Source organism: Piliocolobus tephrosceles, chromosome 11 (genome assembly GCF_002776525.5).
Source record: "Piliocolobus tephrosceles isolate RC106 chromosome 11, ASM277652v3, whole genome shotgun sequence".
NCBI classification, from domain to species: domain Eukaryota; kingdom Metazoa; phylum Chordata; class Mammalia; order Primates; family Cercopithecidae; genus Piliocolobus; species Piliocolobus tephrosceles.
This window is the reverse complement of record NC_045444.1, coordinates 86,621,783-86,647,813: the sequence shown is the minus strand read 5'-3', so window position 1 is coordinate 86,647,813 and position 26,031 is coordinate 86,621,783. Positions and strand designations below refer to the sequence as shown.

Here is a 26,031-nt window from a genome sequence, read left to right as displayed (position 1 = left end):
TGTCTGAAAAGCATCTGAATCTTAGTAGTCCGAAACACAGCTTCTGATTTCTTCCCTCAAACCTATTCCTCGCCCATAATTCACCAACTCGGTAAACTCACTATTATCCCATTGTTCAAATTAACAATTTAGAGATATTCCTACTTTTCCCCCTTTCCCTTAAATCCCATACATGGCAGCCATGAAGAAAATGTACTTCTCAGATCTCCAGTTGCAGGGAGCATTGTTGACTGATGCCTCAGCTGCTGTCCTCTGAAATTTATCACCATGTTCCAGGCTGCACTGCCCACTGACTGCTCCCAGCCAGCAACTAAGCAGAGGGATTTAAGGCAGACCCACTCCTGGGAGACACAGAACTCTTCTGATATGGGGGACTTTGGCTTGAAGACTTTCCATTGGCTATGCTGAAACTTTCTCAGAACTGTATCATATCTACAACTTTTCCTACTCTTCCTTTCCTGTTGTCCACAAGGGTTGAAACTGTCTAATGTCTTTCCTAATTCCCCTCAGAGGTGTCCCTATTATTACCTCACAGGTGTTCCCTTCAATAAATCTCTCACATGTCTAATCTGATAATATTGTTTGCTTCTCAGGGGATCCATATTAACACATTGTATTTGATCCACCAACAAATTTTATGTCATGTCTGTCTCCTGAGTACACCTCTTGCATCCATTCACTTCTCTTTATTGCCAACACTACTCAAGGAGGAACTATGACATTTCTCCCCTGGATTATTGCAATAGTTATCTACTTCCATCTCATACCTCTCCAATCCGTTCTCATCTCAGTAGCCACAGTGATTTTCTTTTTTTAATAGTAAATCAATCGGGTCACTTCCCTGCTTAAAACCTTTCAATAGCTTCTCATTATGCTTAGAATCAAATTAAACTTCTACCATGGCCACACAATACTTTAGAGCCTGGGCTCTTGCCTCTCTCTTCAACCTCATCCCATCTCATCTTCCCCTTTGTCCTGATGCCCACCAAGGCTCAAACATACTACTAGTGGCCTTTCTCTTCCTACAAATTGCTGAGTCCTTTCCTGCCTGAGGGGCTTCCCACTTGCTCTCCCTTCTTCCTAAAATACCCTTCCTCTATCTCTGCAGAAGGTGGACTCATTCTCACTCCTAGCCTTCAACTTAAATTCCCGCTGATTTTCTCGCACCTGTTATCACTATCTGTCACCACTTTGCTTAGTGTCTGTTTCTCCCACTTGAACAAGGGCAGGCAAACTATGGCCCATGGACCACCATTTGTTTTTGTCTGGCCCATGATCTAAGAATAGCTTCTACATATTTAAGTGTTTGAAAAAGCTGCATTTTTCAAAGAATATTTTATGATACATGAAAATTATGTGAAATTGGAATTTCAGTGTCCATAAAGTTGGAACTAGTAATGCTCATTTGTTTAGGTTTTGCCTATGCCTTCTTTCAGACTACAACTGCCAAGTTGAGTAGTTGTGTATGGCCCACAAAGCCTAAAATATTTACAGAACAAGTTTTCTGCACGGTGTACTGGAATGTAAGGTTGAACGCCCATTATTTGTCTCGTCCAGTCCTTTACTCTCAGTGCTTGCTCCATAGCCAGTGCTTAATAATTATAGATTGAACAAACCTTCCCTCTCTCCTATCTAAGGGGATAGGTTGACTTACCTCTCTTTGGCTTATTCTCTTCTAAGAGCCAGTCAGGGAAATTTGGAACCCAAAATTTTTGATTTTGGGGAAGCACCTTGAAAACAGGACTGTTATATTTTTCTTGAAATACCTAGCACAGTACCTTGCATAAGGTAAGATGCTGCTAGAAACTGGAAGAACTCTTTTAGGGTTATCGTTAACAGGAAATTAAGTAGTGCATGCAAAGCACTTAGTACAGTGTCAGGTGTACAAAAGTGTTGAATAAATGTTTGCTCTCGCCTCAATTTTCCTTGCTATAATGGGAAATAAATATCACCCTTTATATCACTGTCACACAGACTAAACAAGAATGCTGTGTGTGAAAAAGCTTTGTAAGCTGCAGACACTATCCAGATAGACTTATCCAAGTGCAATATATTAACACACGTTGGCACTGAGCAGTCCTGTTTGGAAGGATGGGCACTGACCTGGGGGTGAGAACACTTAACATCCTAATTCTTGCCACTTATTAAGTGACCTTGGACAATCACAACTTCACCTGTAAAACCAGCCTCTGAACAGACAGGACCGTCCCGCGGGGTTCAGCCCTGGCCTTCTCTGCCGTGCCTTTCCCTTGCCTCTGGGATGGAAGACCCACCCGACTCCGAGGCGGCCAGCTGGGGCGAGACCAGTCTGGGGGCGTGGCGTGGCGTGCCCGGGGCGTGGCCTCCCGCCCTCCGGGAGCCGCCGCAGTAGAGCCGGGCCGCACGGGGGCGCCGCTGGGGCCGCTCTGCTTTCCGAGTTGCCGAGCAGCGGAGAAGGCGTTCACTTCCGCGTCCGCCCAGCTGCGTCAGGCGGCCACGCCGAGGGTCTGGCGGGCCGCAGGTCAGTCTGGGAAGCTGCCGACCCGCCCCACCCCGCCGGTGCGGAAGAGGCGGGCGCGGGATGGGTCGCGGGCCCGGAAGGCGGCGGGGCGCCCTGAGGAAGGGCCCGGGCCGCGCTGGTAACGCGCGCGTCCCGGGCTGCAGGCTCGGTCTTCGGGCCGATTTGGGGGTCTCCAGGCCGCGGAAGACCGTCACAGGGCTTTCTGGCTTCCCAGCTCCTCCCGGCTCTTCCCGCTTCGGAAGAGGAGTGTGAGCCCCTTGAGCGATGTTTCTCAAAGTGGGGTTCGCGGGCAGATCCCCAAATCTTTGCGAGGCAGACTTTCTGAGGAGCTCTGTGCTGTGGCCTGAGTGTCTTCGTTTTCCCAAGCGTCCCTGATGGTTTTGATGCAGGTGATCATAGGACCGCACTCTGGGGGACATTGTCCCTGAGGGCTGGACACTTTCCACATAACAGGGAGCCTAACTGGGTGCTTTTGAGGATGGGGCCTGCGGAGTGCCCCCCTGGTGTGGCCTTGGAATGGTGATGTTCTTCTCCTTAGGAGAGACTGCCTGGGGTTTGGGTAGGAGGAGTAGCTCTTAAATCCTGGGGATCGTGGTGCTGCTGTGTTATTGTAACCAAGTCTTGAGATGGACAGATGCTTAGAGAGTGAAAAGGCTGGGTCAGGAGCCATAGGGGTGAAACAGTGCTGGAGGAGCCGGTGTGGGATGAAGCAGGAGGAACTTGGGGTCCGTTCTGCCGATCTGGATTGGGACTGGCCCCACAACCTACTAGCAGTCAGCCCTTGTGTGGCCCCTGTACACATCTCTCTCTTTTTTTACCCCAGGGTCCTCATCTGTCAACAGGGACGGTAGTTCCCATCCAACAGAGTTTTTGTGTGAATTAGGTAATGTGTGTCAAGTGTCTCTTACAATGACTGACACATCATAAGCATTCAGTAAATGGGAGTTACTAAGATGACACAGGCCCTGGCTTCCTTGGCCTAAAGACCAAAAAGTAGGGATTAAACAAATGGGGTAAAATGTGGACAGACACACACAGTGTATTTGTAGAACTGTGCAAGGATTCAAACTTGGGGGTCAGAAGGATACGTGAGACAGTCATCCAAGAAATTAGTTTTGCTGAGGGCCTTGAAGAATAGATAGGATTCCAGGGAGCTAGTGATGAGGCAGAGGGAACTAGATCCATCCCATGCCTCAGAGGTGGCTCTCACACATGGATCTTTGGAGTGCTGCTCCTGGGACTTCTAGGCAGTGCAAGATGTCACATCCATAAGTGGTTTTGGAAGGCTGGACCTTTGGCCCATAATGGTTTCTGTTGCTGAACGTGTTCTACACACATGGTCTTCCTTAGATTTTAATGGTCTCCTTCCATTTTATTGAAGACTGGCTGGCATCTACAAAACGATCTTAGTTGGTCACTGAGTAAAAGTGAATTGACATGGATGTAGTTGAGCCTTTTGGCAGCCATTTTAAACTTGCTATGAAATGTGTGGATACTGCAGATTTTCAATGTTGGGAGTACCTTTCTCATCACAGTATTGTTCTAGGTGGGAAAACACCACAGTGTCACCTGTGGTTCTGTGATCTCCAGAATGGATTAAAAAATCCAACCCTTAAACCTTCCCTGGGCCAGACGCAGTGGCTCACGCCTGTAATCTCAGCACTTTGGAAGGCTGAGGTGGGTGGATCACCTGAGGTCAGGAGTTTGAGACCACACTGACCAATATGGTCAAGCACCATCTCTACTAAAATTACAAAAATTAGCCGGGCATAATGGTGTGCACCTGTAGTCCCAGCTACTCAGGAGGCTGAGGCAGGAGAATCTCTTGAACCCGGGAGTGAGCCAAGATTGCACTACTGTACTCCACCCTGGGCTACAGAGCAAGACTGCATCTCAACAAACAAACAAACATACAAAACCAAAAACTTCCCTAAAGCTTCATCCATTTCACAGTGAAGAAGCTGGATGATTTGGATATGTTATTTGTAGTTCTAGACTAGTCTGGCTACTGGTATATGTAGAATTCTGATCTCAGGCTGGGCGTGGTGGCTCATGCCTGTAATCTCAGCACTTTGGAAGGCCAAGACAGGAAGATTGCTTGAGCCCAGAAGTTCAAGACTAGCCTGGGCAACACAGTGAGACCCTGTCTCATTAAAAAAAAAAAATTCTTTTTTAATTAAAAGAAGAACTCTAATCTCAATTGATAAATTATATATTCCTTAGTTACCTAAGAATTACAGTTATCATTGTTAATAGTTCCTGCTCCTTTATTTCCTTACATTTCCAGAGTCAGTATCAAGTCCCTCAGTAGACACTTTATGGTTAAATTTATATCATTATGCATAATATTTATAATTTATTGAATAGTTACCATGAGCCAGAGACTGTTCTAAATGCTCTTTTGCTGTTTTATATGTTCTTTTAATTATTCCTCTTATAGTCCTTTGAGGTAGGCATCATCACTGCCTCCATTTTATAGAAGAGGAAGATAAGTAATTTGCCCAAGATTCTAGAGCTGGTGAGGGGAAGAGTCTAGTAGCTCAATTCCATGCTGTCCACTGATCTCTGCAGTCTAGAGGCTCCCTCAGACTTACCATGGTTAAAAAGATTTGTGAATACTGAAGATCATAAGCAGGCCTCACCTTTGTTTGCTGTGTGACAGAGAGTGCATTACCATGTTTAAACAGTCATTTCAACAGTGATGATTGCGTTGTTAGTCATTTATTATATTTTACAAACCCTCTGAGCCAACATTTTCCAACTTCTTAGCATATCTCGAAATTCTCTTATATAAAATCCTTCAATTCAATATTGCCAGTACTGAGGAATTTATTTTCAGTCATGTTTTATTATCTATTTAGTGTCTTGTTGTAAATGGCAAGGATGACTGTCCTTTGTTTTACAGAGGGAGACGGAGACATCATTGTTTTGAAGTTTCTGAAAGTGTTGGGAGGCAAAAATTGAGGTGCCTGGGGGAGAAATGGAAGGCCACAAGGCAGGAGAAGAGGTGCTAGATGTTCTCCGACTGAATGTGGGTGGCTGTATTTACACAGCCCGGCGGGAGTCCTTGTGCCGCTTCAAAGACTCCATGTTGGCATCTATGTTCAGTGGTCGCTTTCCTCTAAAAACAGATGAGTCAGGTAAATGTCTAAAGTCTGAAAGCATGATCTGAATATTTATTAACACAAGAGTCCAGTTTAAATTCCCTTTGATTTTCCTAATTACAGCGAAATGTACTAGATGAATATACTAATTACTGAGATCATTAGGACTCTATGGAGATTCATGAAGTACATGGAGAAATTAAATACTTTTTCTGATAATCTGTGATAATGTTGTTAAAAGTTGACAAAGAAGTAAGAGTTCATAAAGGCTGGTCATAACCTAATTACGGGGATTAACTATATTTTGAAACGTGTTACTTTCATGTAGCTTTGAGTGATGATATTGACAGTGATTAAATAGATTTGCTTCTCTCTGTGTTCTTGAAGTTAGAAAATGTGTTTGTCTGGAGAAAGCAGCTGCCCTTATTGCTAGCAGAGCAGCCATCATCATTGCAGAATTAGTGTTGGGCTCGCCACCTAGCCTAGCTGTGTAGTCTTGCTATGTGGCTGATGTGCATGGCTGAGAAAAAGTCTGTGCAGTGATACCGTCAGGTGCTGAGGAGCAGTGGACTGAAAACTGGGTTTCAGAAGAAACTGTAAATCACATAGGTAGAGTTCTGGGACTCACTGAACCTACTACTGGTGGTAAAGAAACTTCATCAATACAAATGAAGTTTTTTGCACTGTGTATGAGCCCCAGACCCACTCTTGGTTCTGTGTTAGAGGAGAACGATTGAGGAGTCTTGAACATAAGGGGCTGTTCTACTGTTAATAACCCTGGTGTTAGGAGGTTGCTTTGCTGGTTAAACGGCAGTTGAAAGACTGGGGGAAAAAAGTCACCAGTGGCTGGTGCCCAGGGCTTGGAAAAAAGTCACCTGGGCAGAAAGGTTGTTGGGGCAAAGATGGTAAGCAGGGATTGAGTTTTCTTCTCTGCCCCTAAATGTTATCTTCTTTTTTTTTTTTTTTTTTTTTTTCATGTATGATTTCATTTTTTTTTTTTTTATATACTTTAAGTTCTAGGGTACATGTGCATAACGTGCAGGTTACATATGTATACATGTGCCATGTTGGTGTGCTGCACCCATCAACTCGTCAGCACCCATCAATTCATCATTTATATCAGGTATAACTCCCCAATGCAATCCCTCCCCCCTCCCCCCTCCCCATGATAGGCCCCAGTGTGTGATGTTCCCCTTCCCGAGTCCAAGTGAGCTCATTGTTCAGTTCCCACCTATGAGTGAGAACATGCGGTGTTTGGTTTTCTCTTCTTGTGAAAATGTTATCTTCTTAATCCCTTCCTCATGCAGAGGTTTTTCTTTTCTTTTTCTTTTTTTTAATTCTGCTAAATTATCTAAGAAAAATATTTTATTACAAAGTAGTACCAGCATAGCATTTCTTCTTTTTTAAAGTTTAGGTTCTCATAGTACAAAAGGACTAACCCAGTAATTCCAATCATCTGGCATGCCTGGAGCAAGGAACCCTGGGTTTGTAGTGTTGCTGACAGGCAAACACTGGACATAGTGATGAGCACCCCACATGCTCTTTTAGTGAGCACCTCCATATACCTGTTCTAGTCCAGCTGAGATAAGGTTGGGGTGAACTTCTGTTTCTACCAGCAGTGTGGGGTACCCGTAGCTTTTGCAGTGGCCATTGTGGGAATATAGTCATTGCATCCAAAGTTCTAAATGGATCTCGGAATGTATTTTCCCATATGGTAGTGAGAACGCAAAGGTCCACCACTGACTCATTCAGTTTCTTTGTGTACAAACTAGAAAAGGGTGCCCTTTTATCCAGGAAGATACAGTTCCATGCCAGGGTGCATGGCTTGGTGGGCAGAGTGTGGGTTTGGTTTTAGCCTCTCTTGGCCGCTTGGCCTAGCATGGTATATATAGTACACCGGTACGAGCAAACATGGCAACCCTGGTGATATATGTTTGCATTCAAACTTATGTGCAGTATTATAGAACTACAGGTGATTTTCCCACACGACTCATTCAGATTCTGTTTTACAATATCACCTATTTGTAAGCAGAGGGTTGCTGGTATATCATATTTGGTGTTTGAATAACCAAAAGTCTAGCTTAGATTACATAAACCTATTTGAACACTAGATGTTAACTTTCATGTGAGAAAGAAACATTTATAACTGTAGAAGTCCTCAGACCTAGTTTGATTTGTTGAAATCTTATTGATTGACAGAATCTCTATAATCATTTTTGAACTGAATGTTTTCTAGGGGCTTGTGTTATTGACCGTGATGGACGTCTATTTAAATACCTTTTGGATTACCTTCATGGAGAAGTTCAGATTCCCACAGATGAGCAAACCCGCATCGCCCTACAGGAAGAGGCTGATTACTTTGGCATCCCTTATCCGTACAGCCTGTCTGACCATTTGGCCAATGAAATGGAGACATATTCTTTAAGGTCAAATATAGAACTTAAAAAGGTCTTGGCATTTTTTTTAAGTTTTTGAATATATATATTTATGATGCACAAAGCAATATGTACTATTTTGCTTAGCCTGTGTTTTCACATTAACCAAATATGATAGTTTTTATACACTTTGAAGACATGTTTCTTTACTACTACTTCTCATTTTTTAAGGCCAAAGTTCTTGGAAAGTATATTGCCACTCAAAGGTTGATTGAGTTTATATTCCTCATTGAAGATTTAGCACTTTTTAATGGCTTTTTTATAGAACTCAGGAAATTCTTTTTAAATTAAGAGAAATACTATACTATGTGAGGGCATAGTGGTATTATTTTATTTACTAAAATGATTTTTGAAAAGAATGATCCTGATAAATAATAAAGCATCTTACTTGATTTAGTAAGCGTAGTAGTTTGTTACTAATTTAAAACATTAGTTTGGCTAATTCACTTTGAGATCAGTAAATCTCTTTTTAAGATGCTTCTATTTTAAATTACATTTTAAAGATCTTTACGTGATTTGAAAATCCTAAGTACCTGTTTTTGTCTTATTGAAAGTATTATATGTGTTATTAATTAGCTCTTTTGAGCATCTAAGAAAAATATTTTTTCTTAGAAAATTGTTAATAGTGAAAACTGATCTGAACTGGTTTGAGTTCTTTGATTTGGATGTCAGCGTTTAGGAAGAAAGCTGATGGGTGGTTGGTTATTAGGAGTGCAGCCTGAAGAGAAAGTTGGTTTGGTTCCAGATCCCCTGTAGGAATTTGCATAGTTATATGGGTTCTGCTACTGAAGTTATTCATAAACTATATTTTCAAGCAATAGTCTTTCCCTGCTGTTACCACATCTGCAGAATGAGGCCTGACTAGAAGGTTGGGAGGGTTAATGCTCATCTTCAGAAGTCTCAGCTCCATCGTCTTTTATTCCTGGTTTTTATTCAAAAAGGACCCAGCATGCCCACATTCATGTCGGCAGCCAACACATGTTTATTTCAAGTGCCTGTGACATGTATGGCACTGTACAAGGGGCTGTGTGGAACACCAAGAAATACAACATGCAGTTCTTTGCCCTTGAAGTTTATAGTATAGTTGGGAATTCTTGTATATATATGTGTAAGTAAAATTCCAAACTAGTACAGGAATTAGATAGCAATATTGAATGAAAGTGCAAGACATGGTAGGGCCTCATTTTCATTCACTGAGTCAGTGAATACTAGGCATCTCCTTTGTGTCAGGCACTATTCCAGACACTTGGGATATAACAGTGAATACAACAAAGTACCTGTCCAGAGTACTTACAGCAGTAAAGCTGTTCCTCCCAGGGAAAGCCCTGGCAGCTTCACAGGGTGAAACCCTTCTGCTCTGTGCCCTGGGGCACCTTGTGGTCTCACTGGTGGCACTTCTTTTTTTTTTTTTTTTTTCTGTGAGATGGAGTTTCACTCTTGTTGCCCAGGCTGGAGTGCAATTGTGTGATCTTGGCCCACCACAACCTCCGCGTCCCGGGTTCAAGCGATTCTCCTGCCTCGGCCTCCCGAGTAGCTGGGATTACAGGCATGTGCCACCACGCCCGGCTAATTTTGAATTTTTAGTAGAGACAGGGTTTCTCCATGTTGGTCAGGCCGGTCTTGAACGCCCAACCTCAGGTGATCCGCCTGCCTTGGCCTCCCCAAGTGCTGGGGTTACAGGCGTGAGCCACCACACCCAGTCCTGGTGGCACTTCTTACACAGGGTGCTGGCAGCTTGTTCAGTGTCTGTCTTCTGCATTAGCTATAAACCCTAGGAGGGCTGGGACCCTGTCTCACCATTGTTCATCGTTAATATCTTCAGGACCTTAGAGCTCAGCACAGAGCAGGAACTTAATATTCAAATGAATGAATGAATAGGTGGATAAGTGCCAGATGAGTTCAGGCAGCATATATTGAGTTTAGATACTGAGTTTATATATTCATATCTTTCAGTGTAAAAGAAAAATCAATCTGGTTAGTCCATGATTAGAATTTGGAGCTAAAAATAGGGACCAACCATGGGGTTAGTCAGTAGAAGGTAAATGGAAGATTGTGTCAAATGGGAAATTTTGGGGAAATTACTCTAAAGGGAAAATAAAAAGGTCTACGTTTTAGTTATTATACGAAGATTTCAAAATTAAAAGTGATGTTGGCAGTGGAGGAATGATCTCATAAAGATTATAAAATTAAAAGTGATGTTGGCAGACTAAAGGAGTAAGAAATAAAATGGAATTTCCACGTGGAAAAGGATTCTGTAGATGAAAAGGTGTTGGGTTTTTAGGTGGTACTTTTTGTGATTGTCCTTCCCGCCCTGATTTAATTCAAAAAAATGTGTGTTTGATTTTTAAAGGTGTAAAGACTAAGTTGAAATTTATAATCTTTTTATTTCCCTTATGACCAACTAGAATTTCAGCTTTTATATGAAAGTAATGGAGCATATTCATTTTTATTTTACTCTAGAATTAAATTCAAATTTTGTATATACTTTTTGCTCCAGGCTTTAACAGACTTCTGTGATTCATATGGCTTAGTCTGCAATAAACCAACAGTTTGGGTTCTCCACTATCTTAACACATCTGGTGCAAGCTGTGAGAGTAGAATTATTGGTGTATATGCCACAAAAACTGATGGAACAGACGCTATTGATAAGCAGCTGGGAGGAAGAATTCACAGCAAAAGCATTTTTAAAAGGTATGTCCAAATTTAAATGTGAAAAAGAACAAAATTAAGTCTTGGTCTCTTCTAAGAGGTGTTTCTGAATGAAATGTACTTGACTAGAAAAGACCATTAACACCTCTCAGGAGACAGAGTGAGCCATCATAGCAGTTGAGATAGGCCTGCTTCATGAGGAAATTATAATTAAGATCATTTCACATACAGTATGGATAAGCTGCAGGCCAGCTGCATGATCTAATGCAGTGGTTCTCAATTGGGAGTCTGCTTCAGAATCCCCTACCCCAAGAGGCTTAAAAAGAAGAGAAGAGAAAGAGAAAAGAAAAGCCACATACCTGGTGTTTTCTTAGACCATAGAAGCATTGGCAGAAGAAGTCAGCAGGCCTATTGAGCGACCCAGGGCCAGCCTGCCTTGGTGTCTTCTTCTGAGAAATGACGAAGCACTTCCCTGGTCCCTTCCAGCTTTAAAATTTTATGACTTGAACATGTTAAATTCTTGAGAGTTATTACTTAATATTTTTCCTGTAATCTTATTTACACTGGTTAATTCACTTAGCAATTTTTAAAAAAATTCTCTGGCAGGTGGGATTGGGTCGAATATTAGTGACTAATGCAGGATCATATAACCTTGCCTTTTTAGATGATTAAATATGTTATCAGTTTCTGAATTCTTTACAGATAGGGATGCCTCTATGTAAGATATGTAAGTGTCTGGCATAATGCTGGTCAAAGGTGAGTAATTTCTAAGTTCATTGGAGTTTACTGATTTTTCTAAAAAACTTGATATTAAAGATGTGTTGATTTGTCTACATGGTGTATATTGTGGAATTAATAAAATACTATGGTAAAAAGAGATCAAAATGTAGGTTAGTATATTATATAATGTGTACATGTATATCTATGTAAGCATATGTATACTTAAGGATCACAGAACAACTACTGAGTGCCTACGTATTTTTTTCCCTTAATTAACAAGCTCTTATTAAATGTATATTAGCTGTATGTATATATATATACATCTATACTTAGGTAGTATATTTTCATTACTTTTTGCAATATTTCTAGAGAGGCGGGAAATAATGTTCAGTATATTTGGAGCTATTATTCAGTAGCAGAGCTGAAGAAAATGATGGATGCCTTTGATGCCTGGGAAGGAAAAGGTACAGTGCAATTCTTTTATTTCATGGAAGCAGGTGGACTTTTTACAAAGAAAAAAATAAGACAAACTCAAATACTACATTTCTTTGTTTTAGAAAGTATTCTTTTGAGTGTGTCAATGTATTTGTCATCTTATGGTAACACTGAGACAGTTTACTTACAAATCTTTAAATCCCATGAGTTGCTAGATATTATTAATAGTTTATAATTCAGTAACTTTAAGTATGCTTCTGTTAGCTAGGCTTATTTAATTTAATTAAATAAGAGTTCATTTAGTACCTACTGTGCATTGGAAAAATACTTCAAATTAAGCATAAAATATGTAATCAAGGAAAGGGAGAGAAAATAATGCTGGGGAAGATATCTAAAGAGCCCTTATAAAGTAATTACAATAATCTTGAAATGTGCACTTTGAAAACTGATCATTTTTCTTAAACTACAGAGTGAGAGTTGGTAATAATAATGCTATTTTATATCTCCGATAAGTAGTTTACATTCAGTATCTCTTAGTCCTAACACAATCCTGTGCACTACTTACCATTCCTATTTTATAGATGAGGAAACTGAGTCTCAGAAGGGCTTTGACACTTTCATAAGGATCACAGAAGGGTTACATGTTCTGTTCTATGCCTAAGCATTTTTTTTCTTAATTAACAACCGTTATAGGTGCAAAGTATTGTAACAAGTCCTAAAATTGGATCCAAAGATAAATAAGACATATTCCATCCTCAGATAATCCTAAAAGCTAATAAAGACTGACTGCCAGTCACATAATGGATAAAAAAATTGGGCCTGGTGTCATGTACCTATTGTCCTGGCTACTCGGGAGGCTGAGGCAGGAGGATTGCCTGAGCCCAAGAGTTTGAAGGTGCAGTGAGCTATAATCACACCACTGCACTCCAGCCTGGGTGACAGAGCAAGACATAAAAGGAGAGGAAGAAACTTTTAAAAACTGCATTGACTGGGTGCAGTAGCTCATGCCTATAATCCGAGCACTTTGCGAGGCCAAGGCAGGTGGATCACCTGAGGTCAGCAGTTTGAGACCAGCATCACCAACATGGCATAACCCTGTCTCTACTAAATACAAAAAATTAGCCGGGCATGGTGGCGCATGCCTGTGATCCCAGCTATTGAGACGCTGAGGTGGGAAAATGGCTTGAACCCGGGAGGCGGAGGTTGCAGTAAGCTGAGATTGTACCATTGCACTCCAGCCTGGGCAACAAGAACGGAACTCCGTCTCGAAAACAAAACAAAACAAAACAAAACAAAACAAAACAAAACAAAACAAAACAAAAACTGTATCAGCTGTTCTTCCTTCAGGTGTTGTGCTAGCTCCAGTCCTTCTTCCTTTCCTCAACTTTGCCCCCCTCACTTTCCTTCCTTTTTCCTTCCCAGTCATACCCCTTGAGCAGGCAGGATGACATCTTTCAGCTTTCTATTTTATATTTAATTTACTTTGAGACACTTATGCTCAAGTTGGAGAACAAACTCCATGGTGTTCTCGGTGTCTCTGTTTGTGCCTCTGGACTGGCAAGATGTCCAGGAGCCCACTGATTTAGAAAGCTGAAGAAGGGCTGGGCGTGGTGACTCATGCCTGTAATCCCAGCACTTTGGGAGGCCAAGGCAGGCGGATCATGAGGTCAAGAGATTGAGACCATCCTGATCAACATGGTGAAACCCCATCTTTACTAAAAATACAAAAATTAGCTGGGCGTGGTGGCACGTGCCTGTAGTCCCAGGTACTCAGGAGGCTGAGGCAGGAGAATCGCTTGAACCCAGGAGGTGGAGGTTGCAGTGAGCTGAGATCGCACCACTGCACTCCAGCCTGGAGACCGAGTGAGACTCCAATCTCAAAAAAAAAAAAAAAAGAAAAAAAAAGTGTGAAGCAGAAAACTGGGATCAATACCTTTTAAAAAGCATGCGACCGATTTTACCCATTTTGCAAGCACATAATGCGGCATCATTGTGATTTAGCAAACTTCTGGAAGTCCTGTGAAAATCTATAAGACAGGAAACAGAAATTAGAGAAGAAAATATTGGAAAGGAGAAGAAGAGTCATTGTTATTTGTAGATAATGCCTTTTTAGAAAACCCCAAGGAATCAGCTGAAAATATTGTAAGTGCTAAATTTAGTAGGCTCAACTAGCTGGGTACAATATCAGTATACATGGATCAGCAGCTTACCTATGATAAATCAATTAAAAGTTATAAGGGAAACTCCCATTCACTATAGCAATAAGCAAAATATAAAATAACTAGGACTGTCCTCAGGACTGACTACCCAAGAAATGCTCAGGTCTTTTCTGAAGAAAACTGCTAAAATGTATTTATCCATTCATAAAAAAGAAGACATGGAGATAATGGTGAGACATACCATGATCCTGAGTGGGAAATCTGAATATTATAACGATATCAGTTCTTCTCAGATTAAATTATAGGTCTATCAAAATATCAGTGGGACTCTTTTGGAATCTTGAAGAAATGATTCTAAAATTCCTCTGAAAGAATAAATAGGTAAAGTAGCCAATAGCATTTTGGGGAGTAGAAGTAATTAGGGGGATGAGTCTAGCTCTGTTTGATAGTAAAACATGCTATAGACCTATAATAATAAAAAGCATGTGCCTCTGATATAAGAATAGAGCAGAGATCAAGGGTAAACACCAGTAAAATGAGTAAAAGTACTATGTGGTAAAAAAGTATTAGATATCAGTATTTTAATAAATAGTTGAGAAATATGCTTGGGAGGAAAAACAAAACTTTAACCTCATTATTTATCAAAATAGTCTCAGATGGATTTATGAAAGAAAAAAGAAAATGTAAGCAAATAATTGTTTTCTTAATAGGGAGTGAAATTAAAAGCTCAAAAATCGTAAAGACAAAGATTAATAAAGTTAGTTGCATAACATTTAAAGTATTAGGAACTTTAAAACAAAAAATGCTGGGCATGTTGGCTCACACTTAAAATCCCAGCATTTTGGGAGGTCGTGGCAGGAGGGTCACTTGTGGCCAGGAGTTTGAGGCTACAGTGAGCTATGATAGTGCCACTGTACTCCAGCCTGTGCGACATAGCAAGACCCTGCCTCTTAACCCGTTTATTCCTGAGGTTGCAATGTTTTGAATTTTTGCAATCGGACCTTGGTGATGACCTTGGGCAGTAGGATATAAATAACTCCCACATGCTTAGTGTTCCAGTAATGGAACACTAGGCATAAATGTTAAACACAAAGCAAAACAAAAAGCAAGAAACATTAAAAATTATAAATAAAATTTAAAGACTAATAAAAAACAAGGATAAATAATGTTGCATTAACTGGACAAAGTATATCCTTAATAGAGAGAAGGTTTATTAAAATTGATTAGAAAGGCAGCCACTACCACAAAAAAAAAAAAAAAAAAAAAATTACAAGGTTCATGACCATAAAATTCCCAGAAAAAGAAATAAACATGTAGCAGGAGGTTCAACTTCATTCCTTATCAATGAAATATACATTTAATAAAAGCAATTTTTATATACCAGATGAGTAAAGATCTCTCATTAATTCCTGGTAGGAGTAAAAATTGATGTAACTTTTGGAAAGTAACTTGTTAGGTCACATCAATAGCATCAAAATTGTTTATATTCTTTGACCCAGTAATTTTACTCCTTGGAATCTATCTTATCTATGTGAAGGACATAAATGCAGACAAAAGCTTAGGAACAGAAATGTTCTCTGGCATTTTTCATAATAGGGACAGAATGAAAACACTTTAAATGTCTAATGATTGAGGGTTAAATATATTTTGGCACATCCACAGAATGGAATATAATAAAGCTATTAAAGTTATTTTAAATAATTTTTTGCATAGATGAATGCCCATGATAAGAAATGATAAAAAGCAGGAAATAAATGTAAAGTATATCATATGAGTAGAAAAAAGACTGGAATGAAACATATTAGTCTGTCCTGAGCCAGTGATTCCTGGTCTTCTGATTAGGAGTGACTTTGATTCCCTTATATATGCTCTTCTATATCTTCCAGGTTTTGTACAAGGGATGTGAATTACTTTGTAGTCAGGAAAAAAAAGTTTTTAAACAAACTGTGGTGTGTATCCATACAGTGGAATACTACTCACCAATAAAAGAAATGATCATTGCTGCATTCAGCAACATGGATGACTCTTAAAGCATCATGCTAAAGAAGCCAGACACAAAAGGTTGCATTTTGTATGATCCCATTTATATGACATTTCAGAAAAGGCAAAACTAAGGCTGGAGGGGACATTGATTGCTAAGGGGTATGAGGAAACTTTTTGGCGTGATAGACGTGGTCTACATCTTGATTATGACTATGGGTACATAACTATATCCATTTGTCAAAACTCATTGAAATGTGTACCTGAAAAGGATGAATTTTATTTTATGTAAATTATATCTTAATAAATCTGACTTTTAAAAAAAGCAAACTTAATGGACCAGATTTCAGAATGTTTTTATAGTATGTGTAGGTTTTGGAGTGTGATCAAGTGGTTCCAGAAAGTTAATTGTTTTAAAATGAGGATCATAGAGTTGAGTATCAGATATGTCTATTATTATAATGATTTATATGCCCAGCTTGCTAACTTGTTATTGTTACCAGAACTTTAATAAGAAGACAACACCAAATCCATTATTGGGACTTAGATTACTCCAAGCAATTTTTATTCAACATAATTCTTTGAGCTTTTTTCATGTGTATATATTTATGCTGCTTTTTTAAAAAAATTGAGATGGAAATTCACATAACAGAATTAACTAAAGCATACATTTCATTGGTATTTACTACATTCACAATGTTGTGCAATCATTACCTCTATCCAGTTCTAAACATTTCATCACCCCAAGAGGAACCCCCTAAGCGGTCACTCCCTACTCCACTGTCTCGCACAGCCCCTGGCAACCAGCAGTCTGCTTTCTGTCTCAATGGATTTACCTACTCTTGATATCTCTACAAATGGAACAATACGATATGTGACCTATTATGTTTGGTGTTTTTCACTTAGCATAATGTTTTCAAGGCTTCAAGAATACATGTTTTAGCTTTTAATACAAAACATAACACATTTAAAAATTAAAATGAATTTGAATGGCATTTTTGCCTAACTCACTAGCTCAGAGTCTTGTTGGAAAAGGTGGTTATCGGGTGGTGAAATCTCATATTTGTACAGTGGTTGTCATTTTCAGAGTAGTTCACAGAGTTCCCCTGATTTGATGTCACAGCAACCCAGTGAAGTAGACAGGGCAAGTGTTACAACCCTGTAGTGTAGTACTTACACTACTCCCTATGACTATGACTGAGAATAAAGGTACTTGACAGTTTTTGAGTGCTTAGTCCGTGCTGGACCCTGTTCTAAGCACTTTGCATTTATTAACTCATTTAATCCTCACAATGGTCCTTCAAGGTACATAATCTTATTGTCATCATTTCATAGCTGAGAAAATTCAGGCACAGAAAAGTAACTTTCCCAAGGTGACATGACTAGTGAGTGAGAGATGGCGATTCAGACCCACACAGGTTTTGCTGGAGCCTGAGCCCTCACTCTCAGCTGCCCTGAGTGTGCATCATAACCTGCTGAATCTTCTCAGCTAATTGGTGGCAAAGCTGGTGGCCAGCTCTTCCTGACCCAGGTCGTGAGCTGCGTTGCTCCCTGGCCCTAGCTCCTCGTGTGAGCGCTTCCTGCTCACGTGCATACCTCCCTTTGCCAAACGGGAGGAATGAACCTCAGACTCTGGCAGGTCTCAGTGTTGCTCAGCATTTTGCAGTGGATGGTAGCTGTCTTAATTATCTCTTTTTACCTTCCAGGTGTTAGCTACTGGCGGGTGCCTCATGAGCTGATAGAGTGTTGGACTCTAGAAGAACGGCCTTTACTTGGAAGCCTGCGTCACATGGCTCCAATTCGAAAGAGGTTATCTATGCTGTGTGGATTATTTGTTTTGTTTTTTAATTGCTGACATTTTTACTGCCTTTGTGAAGGGGAAATGAATAATAATTCTTGACCTTACTAAGCTTATTAATCACCTATTTGAATATTCTGTCTTACCATCAAAATATAGATCTTGGTAAATATGAAGTTACCAAAACTATGTAAAAAGTGGGAATAATTCTTTGTAACTGCATGTGTAACATGGTCTTATTGAGAGACTGTGATTCTAAAAATGCTAGTGGACACAGTGGGAATGCTGTGGTAAATATTTTTGCCCCACAGAAGTGAAATCCCAGGCTTTGTTGACAATAGTAAAAAAAAAAAAAAAAAAAAAATCTATTTAGACTTAGTGCTTGAAATTTCTTGTGGCTTATTCTGAGTTCCTTTCTGTTTCCTGTTGCCACAAATAGCACTTTTTTTTAATGGTATTTTCCTGTGTTCCATGAAATTATTAGCATTAAATTCACTCCACAGCTGTGTCTTTCACTGTGTTTTAAATACATTTAAAATCACATTTTTTTTTTTTCCAGTGCCTGGGTTTTCTTCATGGCCTTCAGCTGTTCTGATTTCTTGATCACATGTTCTACAATTTAATTGAATACCCCTATGGAATTTCAGACTACTTTCTTACGTTTGCCCTCTGGGTCTTTCACTGAAATGCAGAGATGCTTATTCAGTTTTTAGTACTTAACCATCACTTGTCAAAACAGATCTTATTTCTGAAAAGCCATAATTTTATTATCATTTATTTTGCCTTTTGAGCCTACAATTAGCAAATATATTTTGAGTCAAGAGCAGTGGTTCTCAACTAGGGATGATTTTGCCTCCCAGAGGATATCTGACAATGTTTGGCAACATTTTTAGTGGACACACTGTGGGGTGGGAGTTGCTAGTTGCATTTGGAGGGTGGAGGCCAAGGATGCTGCTAAACATCCTGCAGTGCATAGGGCGGCCCCAGAACAAAGAATGATGTGACCAAAATGGTAATAGTGCTGAGGCTGAGAAACCTCAGTGTGGAGTCTGGTGGAAGATGTAGACGGAAAACAAAGCAGGCAGGAGTGGTTTACGGAGACCCTCCTCTGTGTTATCTTCCCTCTACAGGTTTACGAAGCATCATTTTTGATGCATCAACAGGTTAACGATGACGATGACTGAGAAGCACTTGTAAGGTCCCAAGGAGCCATCTGGTCACCAGAGACAATGTTCAGTAGGGATTTAGGGTTAAATATATTATATTTGCATTCTTTGCTACAGATGCCAATTTTCAAATAACCATGTTATTATGATCCCATTTCCAAGAATGGGAGTTCACTAAGTTGTAATCGCCTCTAACAACACACTGATGCTATGCAGACTTGTAAGAGAGCAGTGAGAGGATTGCAGTCACCTTTCATGCTCCGGGTGGTCCTTAGGAAGTGAAGCTGAAGGAGCAGGCAAGGTTTTGACAATGATTGACAGTTTTAAGGTCATTAAAAAAAAATGTTCCCCCTGTAGGCTTTTTATAATGAATGGTAAACTCAGTTCTGGAATCTTTGAAGGTTTGTCCATGACTATTCTAGCTGTCCCCAAAATGGGTTCCAAAGAATGCAAATTTTACTGGCCATCGAAGGTTTCACTATAGAATGATTGGGAAATACAGATATCTTTATTATAGGCCTTTCATAATCTTTAATATGTTAACATGAATTTTAAAACTTCAGGAGGAGAAAAAGATATGCAGCAGTTTATTAGTTTTGCATTGCTGTGAAGGAATATCAGGCCAGGTAATTTATAAAGAAAAGAGGTTTATTTTGACTCATGGTTCTGCAGTCTGTACAAGAAGCTTGGGGCCAGCATGTGCTTCTGGTGAGGCCTCAGGAAGCTTACAGTCATGGCAGAAGGTGAAGGGAAGCAGGTGTGTCTCATGGTGAGAGACAGCAAGAAATGCCAGGCTTTTAAACAGCCAGCTCCCACGTGAACGAACAGAGTGAGAACTCACTCCTTACCATGGGAGAGGGCACTAAGCCATCCGTGAGGAATCCTCCCTCATGACCCAAACACCTGTGCCAGGCTCCACCTCCAACATGGGGGATCACATTTCAACATGAGCTTTGGAGGGGACATGCAGCCAAACTATATCAGGCAATATTTTTAATATTTATTTGATTGTGAAATCTTTTTTTTTTTTCCATCACTAAATCTCTTTAAACTGCAGTTCTGGGGAAAACAATTTGTGATATTTCTGGTTATCCTGTAGGTCACATCATGATACTTGGGAACAGGGTGATATATTGTATAATTCTTACGTAACGTGCCGAATTTTAATTTGCCGGTATTAATATGTGTGAGTTTACATAATTTGTATTCAAATTGAGACCAATCTTTTGTAAACTTGCTTACTGACCTTGGTGGGAGATGAGAGATGAGGTAGGTGCCCATAAACCTCTTGACTCTTTAATTCTTGACCAAAACCTTTCTGTTAACGCTGAAGGTAAATTTTGGAGATGTTTTCATGAGTTACTAAAACTGTACATGTGGAAAATGACATGCTTCTGTATTTCTAGGCGACTGATAACGTTCAATGAAGAGGACGAAGGTGTGAACTGTAAGACTGGTCCTAAGCCAGTTAGATTTTTGGGCCCTTCCACAAGTACCCAAATCAAAGTCAGGAACTCGGCCTCCGTCATGGTGTCTCCAGCCAGTGCCGTCCAGACGTCGGCTGGGGCGACACCATACAGGTTTCAATGTGGTGGCCGCAGAAAGGCAGCTCAGCGCTCTGCACCTTCTAGAGCCACGGCCCTGGAGGGCACAGGGGCACCTGGGCATCCTCAGGCTTCCCTTGGGGCTGCGAGCGCTGAAAATGGAGGCACGCACTTACCTCCAGCTAAGGTGCTACTTTCCGACAAGAAGCCTATAACCCAGCGGGTGATAAAGCTGAAGAGGACTCCGCTGTGCGCCACCGCGCCTTCCCTGGCCACCCCCACGGCCGCGAGGCAGGCCAACTCCCTCAAGCCGCTTCCCGGCGAAGCTGCCGGTGCCTTGGGAGTGCGGACTGAGAACGGGAAGGACAAGGGAAATTGATGAAAGTGGTGGACTTGAAATTTCCCATTCATCTCCCAAAGCTTTCAACCCATTTGATGCAAAGAAGTGACACTTTCTTAATGCAGTAAAGGGGAAGCTTAGGTTTATGTTTGGGATTCTATTCCTGGAATTGTGTGAGCCAGGAATGGAGGAGGGGAAACTTTCAGTGGTTAAGGCTCCATTTCTCATTTTCCCAACTTTTAAATGATTATTTGTCTATGGACAGTTTGAATTTCTGGTTTTCAGTTTATTTTTTAATGATTAATTCGTATTAAGGCAACAAGACAGTACAACAAAATAATCTCTAGAGAGGTCCACTTTGTTGCTGAAGTAAACGCTACTTGTTGCAACCCGAGGATGGGCATGAGATTTGGCCTTCGATATTCCTGTCTAGCAAAATGGAGGAGGTGATATTAGCGGCTCCCTGTACTATATCACAGCCAAGAGAGATTAGAGAGAGAAAATGTAGATCAAACTGAGCTGCCTACAAATTACTCTGTCTCCGAAGACAACATGAAAAGAAATGATGGGGAGGAAAAAAACCCACAGATTTAATTCGCACTTTGACTCTCACTTAATTGAACTATTTTCTTTCCTAGATTGGCTTTTCTTACTCTTTTCTGTTAGTAGATTTATTTACAAACACTGCAAGAAGATTTCTTGGGACAAGAATTATATAATACGTCTTTGAAGTAAATTGTTAAAATATACTATTTTAATTTGAATAGTGAAGTTCTGAAAATACTTTGAAAAAGAGAAGTAAAAGTTTAACTTTTTAACTAAAGTTAGTATTTGTTTTTCAGAAATGACCACTGAAGATTCATTCTGATTATACAATATGATTTTTATGCATAAAATTTCCATATAACTTGAATTTAATATTTTTAAACAGAATATTTTGATTAATCCTCTATTTTTTCATAACTGTTCAGTTGTGTGTGTTTATTCTTAAATGTTATGTTTTGTAATTGGATCACATATTTCTACTTTCAGTGAGAGTATGCCTTCACTATGTTAAAAAATAAGCTCATAAAACAGGGTACTTTTTATTCAAATGCTTATCATTGTACTTGCATTGCTTTGAAAGAGTAAAGTAAGTATACTCAAAACATTACCTTTTACAAAATCAAATAAAACTTTTCCATAAAAAGTGGCATTTTCTGTGTCTGTACTTTTTAAAGCCGTGGAGCCCTTTAGTATTAGTTTGAAAACTTATTAGTTTATTTACGTTATCCGTTTTCACTTACAAAATTGCTTTCTTGTGCAGATAAAGCATGAAATAACTAAATCAATTTTGGATAACTAGATAGCTTGCTTACTTTGCTAGAAAAAGTGATTACTTAATTGAAGATCCATGACTGTCCTGTGGAATATATAAAATATTCAGTCACTTTTGGAAATGCTATTATAGAGAATCCAGGCATTGTGGAAATCAAAGACCATAGTGAATTTTCAGAACTACCAATCTGGACATTACCAGTATTGCTTGATTTAGGACATTTTGAGTTGCTGGACAGGAAACATGTTGATGATTAATCATGGGTGATTCTGTTGACATCCTCCTTTTCTTTGCATCAAGTAGTTTAAGGGAAATCTATTCAGCACACTTAGTCTTTGTAAGAAGAGTGACTTTGAATATCTACTGAAGGCTGGGACAGCTGCAGTAGGGAAGGGGAAGATACACCCTTATGGATATCAGGAGTCAAAGTCAAATTCAGCATGCTCGAGTAACATAAACATTACTTGGGTGTGGTTTCCTGGTGGCTAGCTTCACTTTACATGGAAAAACATTTTTCTTAATACCAGACTGTGCAAACACTAAAAGCTTTGGTAATTCATCATAACCCATTGCTCTTCCTAAAAAAAAAAAAAAAAAAAAGCTTTATAAATAGTGATTTGAGAAGTAGGTTTATAAAGTTGGATCAGGAGGCACTTAGAAATACTTAATGATTAGTAGGATATTTAAGTCTTGTTCATATATTTATAAAAGGTTAGTGACTATACCCTTTCACATAATCTGTGTTGCAAACAGGTTTGCCCTGATTAAAACTGGTTAGTTGTGTCATGGATAGCCTAAGGCTGGCAGTGGGAACCTAATGAAGGATTTGTTTTGTTAATAATGCCTTATGTTAGAATTTAGCAAGTATTTTCACATATGTGATTTCATTGCTTTTTACATTTCTTTCAAATTTTTCAAATTTTTAATTTTTATAGTGACAGGGTCTTGCTCTCTCACCCAGGTTAGAATGCAGTGGCACAATCTTGGATTACTGCAGCCTTCAACTCCTGGGCTCAAGCAATCCTCCTGCCTCAACCTCCGGAGTAACTTGCTGGGACTACAGGCATGTACTACATACACGGCCAATTAAAAAAATTTTTTTTGTAAAGATGAGGTCTCACTATGTTGCCCACAGTGGTCTCAAACTCCTGGCCTCAAGCCATCCTCCCACCTTGGTCTCCCAAAGTGTTGAGATTAAAGACAAAGAAAATGAGTTTCAGAAAAGTTAAGGCTATACAATAGGGAATGTACACATTTTAGCCCCATTATCTGATTTCTGCAGAACCACACCGCATCACTGAAAAGCTAGAGGGAGGAAGTAAAAGTGTGAATTTCCTCAATATTTGAAGTTTTTGAGCAGGAAAATATTAGATCATGTGACTGTCTCCTACTAAACAGGGACTGTTGCTTCTGTCTCTCTAGAGTCTGGTACACAGCAGGCCTTTAATACATTTTTGAACAGTCGAGGGCCACCTCCTATCTCCAAATTATTTTAGAAAATGTATCTGATAGCAATCTTCAGAGGATGTGGAAACTGCTTTTTGACCTTGCAGTTCCCCTTTGTTCCCCTTACTGTCAGGGTAACAAAGGAGGTGCTTTTGAAAATTCCTTGGTACAGTGAATATTGCTAATGACCACAATTACTATTGGTAATGACCATAACAGTTATGTAACTTTTCACGTTGTTTGAAGTAATTTAGAGACATGCATCACCAGATCCCAGAGAGGTCCGTGGCTGATGCTTCCCGACTTTCCAGAGAGGAAAGCAGAGGTCTGGCCTCCCTGCTCCTAATTCAGTGCATCTCCTGTGCTGATGTAAGTTCTTTTTCATTCACATACTGAATCCCATTGCTTCCTTAGCAAGTGCTAACATTAAAAAAAAATTGTTGATTCACTTTCTAGTCCATGGTTAAATACAGTATAATGACTGACCAGCTATACCTTGACTTTTACAGCAGGAATTAACATACAAGCATGTTTGGCTTTACTTGAGAAATTGTTCCTAGAAAACCTTTGATTTAAACGCATTTTGAATGTGCACAAGGCCTGTGGTGGCAAGTTGTTCGGAAAAGGGAAGAATGCTGACATTTACATGAGTATGAGATCACCTTAGACAGGATTATGTTACATCTGCAGGCCCTTTCAATAGCTTTGATCTGTATTTGGTAGGATGTTGGTTGGAGACTAAATAGAAAGTGTGAACTTGGTAAAACATAGGGAAAGAGCTTCTATTATAGCAAATGAAAAGTATTTTCAAATGACTTACATGTGTGTTTTTGAAAGTTAACCAGGAACTTTTTAATTATGAAAAATTCTGTCTTTTCCATATGTTGAAACTCTCTCTTGAAAACTAGCAACAAGTGGCTGATTCCCCAGTCAGGAGACAGTGAGTGGATGAGTGGTTCTTTGTTGAGGGCCGCAGTTAGTATGCAGGGTTTCAAACGTGTAGGACGGCCAAAAACAGAAACATCATAAATAGCTAACAGGAAAAAAAAATTGCTTTCCAGCTGTTTCCAGAATTTCGTATTTCAATTTGGTTGGTGGTGCAGTCTCAAAGCAGCCATTTTCACTTACATTCTTCTCAGCCTCATAAGAGACATATGGTTTACATTGTTAGAGAAAAGCTAATTTTTCTTTGTTCACATGTGTTGCCTCAGACAGCCCATACATGTTTTATATTTGCTAGCTAAATGGCTTCTGATGTAGGCTGTGGCTAAGACAAATAGAATTTTATAGTAACTGTCAGTCAGTATTCTGTCCTGCTTGTTTATTTAACAGCTTTTCATTTTATAACATTGTTTCTCATGCTTTTCATTTGCTTCTTCCACCCTAAAACCCTCATTGCCTTAGTAAAATTCTGCTGAGCTCCAGGTATGAACTGGGGGACCTGGGGCTTAGAAGAGAGACTTGTTTCAAACAGAGAGCCTGTCATGGAAAGAAAAAGGTAGAATATTTGCTAGTGATGGGAAAAGGCAAACTGCCTTCTGCCAAGATTTCTTAAAGTTTTGAATAGTTTTGTTTCAATAGCAGCTCTTTCAAGAATCTATTCCCTCATTTCCTGGTGTGGAAGACCTGGGGATTCGGTTTCTATGTAGATGACACTAGTAGTCCAGGGACATCAGAAATTGTACATTTAGACCCAGCTATAGGTCAGACATTCTGGAGTTGGTCACCGAGGCTGAACGAGCCAAGGACTCAGCATAGTTGGAGGAATCAAGGAAACATGTCCTGGCTCATCTACTCAGCTTCTGTCTCCTTTCTCCAAACCCCTGTACCCTCTAGATCAGGGTTTCTCAACAGTGGCTTTATTGACATTTTAGACCAAATAATTCTTTATTGTTAGGATTATACTGTGCATGATAGGATGTTTAGCAGCATCCCTGGCTAGCACTCCTGCCCCAGTCGTGACAATCAAAAATATCTCCAGACTTTTCCAAATGTCTCCTGGGGTCAGGGGGGGTGCATCTATTATCCCCAGTTGAGAACCATTGCTCTAACTGGGTGACTTAACTTGAGCAGGTTAACTGCCTCTCCTAATCAGGGGCTGTGGATCAGCAAGAAAACATCGGAGCTGTCAATCATAGGCAGGAGTAGAGCCACGGGAATTGACGGGGAGGGTGATACAGAAGGAAGGATGTCTCGCTTTTAAAAACTCCATCCTTTAAGCTCCCAATTACGTTTCTGGTTTTGGCATAAAATTTGGAACATTTTCACTTGCTGTTCTGACCAAGCGACTACCTAATAAAAGCTAAGATGTACTCTTCCAATTGTTTATACACTTATTTAATATGCTAACCCTATGATGCAGGTGGGCATTATTATCATCCCCATCTTACAGATGGAGAAACAGAAGCACAGAGGGGTTAAGTGAGCTGTCCAGCTG

General features: G+C 40.0%; 1 protein-coding gene across 8 annotated transcripts; it reads left to right on the top strand.

The window, feature by feature from the left end:
* The first annotated feature begins 2,381 nt into the window (after positions 1–2,381).
* On the top strand, positions 2,382–22,023 carry KCTD18 (potassium channel tetramerization domain containing 18). Of its 8 annotated transcripts, XM_023218358.2 has the most exons (8): positions 2,525–2,889; positions 4,047–4,177; positions 5,406–5,640; positions 7,841–8,052; positions 10,537–10,730; positions 11,778–11,872; positions 17,689–17,791; positions 20,353–22,023. In XM_023218358.2, the coding sequence occupies exons 3-8, from the start codon at positions 5,481–5,483 to the stop codon at positions 20,867–20,869; spliced, it is 1,281 nt and encodes a 426-aa protein (XP_023074126.1). In that variant the 5' UTR covers positions 2,525–2,889; positions 4,047–4,177; positions 5,406–5,480; the 3' UTR covers positions 20,870–22,023. The 8 variants fall into 8 exon arrangements, with proteins under 8 accessions (XP_023074117.1, XP_023074134.1, XP_023074153.1 ...); XM_023218349.1 differs by lacking the exons at positions 2,525–2,889; positions 4,047–4,177 and adding an exon at positions 2,382–2,500; XM_023218385.2 differs by lacking the exons at positions 2,525–2,889; positions 4,047–4,177 and adding an exon at positions 2,443–2,500 and having other exon boundaries at positions 7,841–8,030.
* Positions 22,024–26,031: the final 4,008 nt, after the last annotated feature.

What these genes read in the sequence shown, in the direction of transcription:
- KCTD18 (XM_023218349.1), top strand. Translation starts at nt 5,481, where the DNA reads ATGGAAGGCCACAAGGCAGGAGAAGAGGTGCTAGATGTTCTCCGACTG. An exon ending in TCTAAAAACAGATGAGTCAG is followed by an intron (nt 5,641 to 7,840) that starts GTAAATGTCTAA and finishes AATGTTTTCTAG; the next exon opens with GGGCTTGTGTTATTGACCGT. An exon ending in CAAATATAGAACTTAAAAAG is followed by an intron (nt 8,053 to 10,536) that starts GTCTTGGCATTT and finishes TTTTTGCTCCAG; the next exon opens with GCTTTAACAGACTTCTGTGA.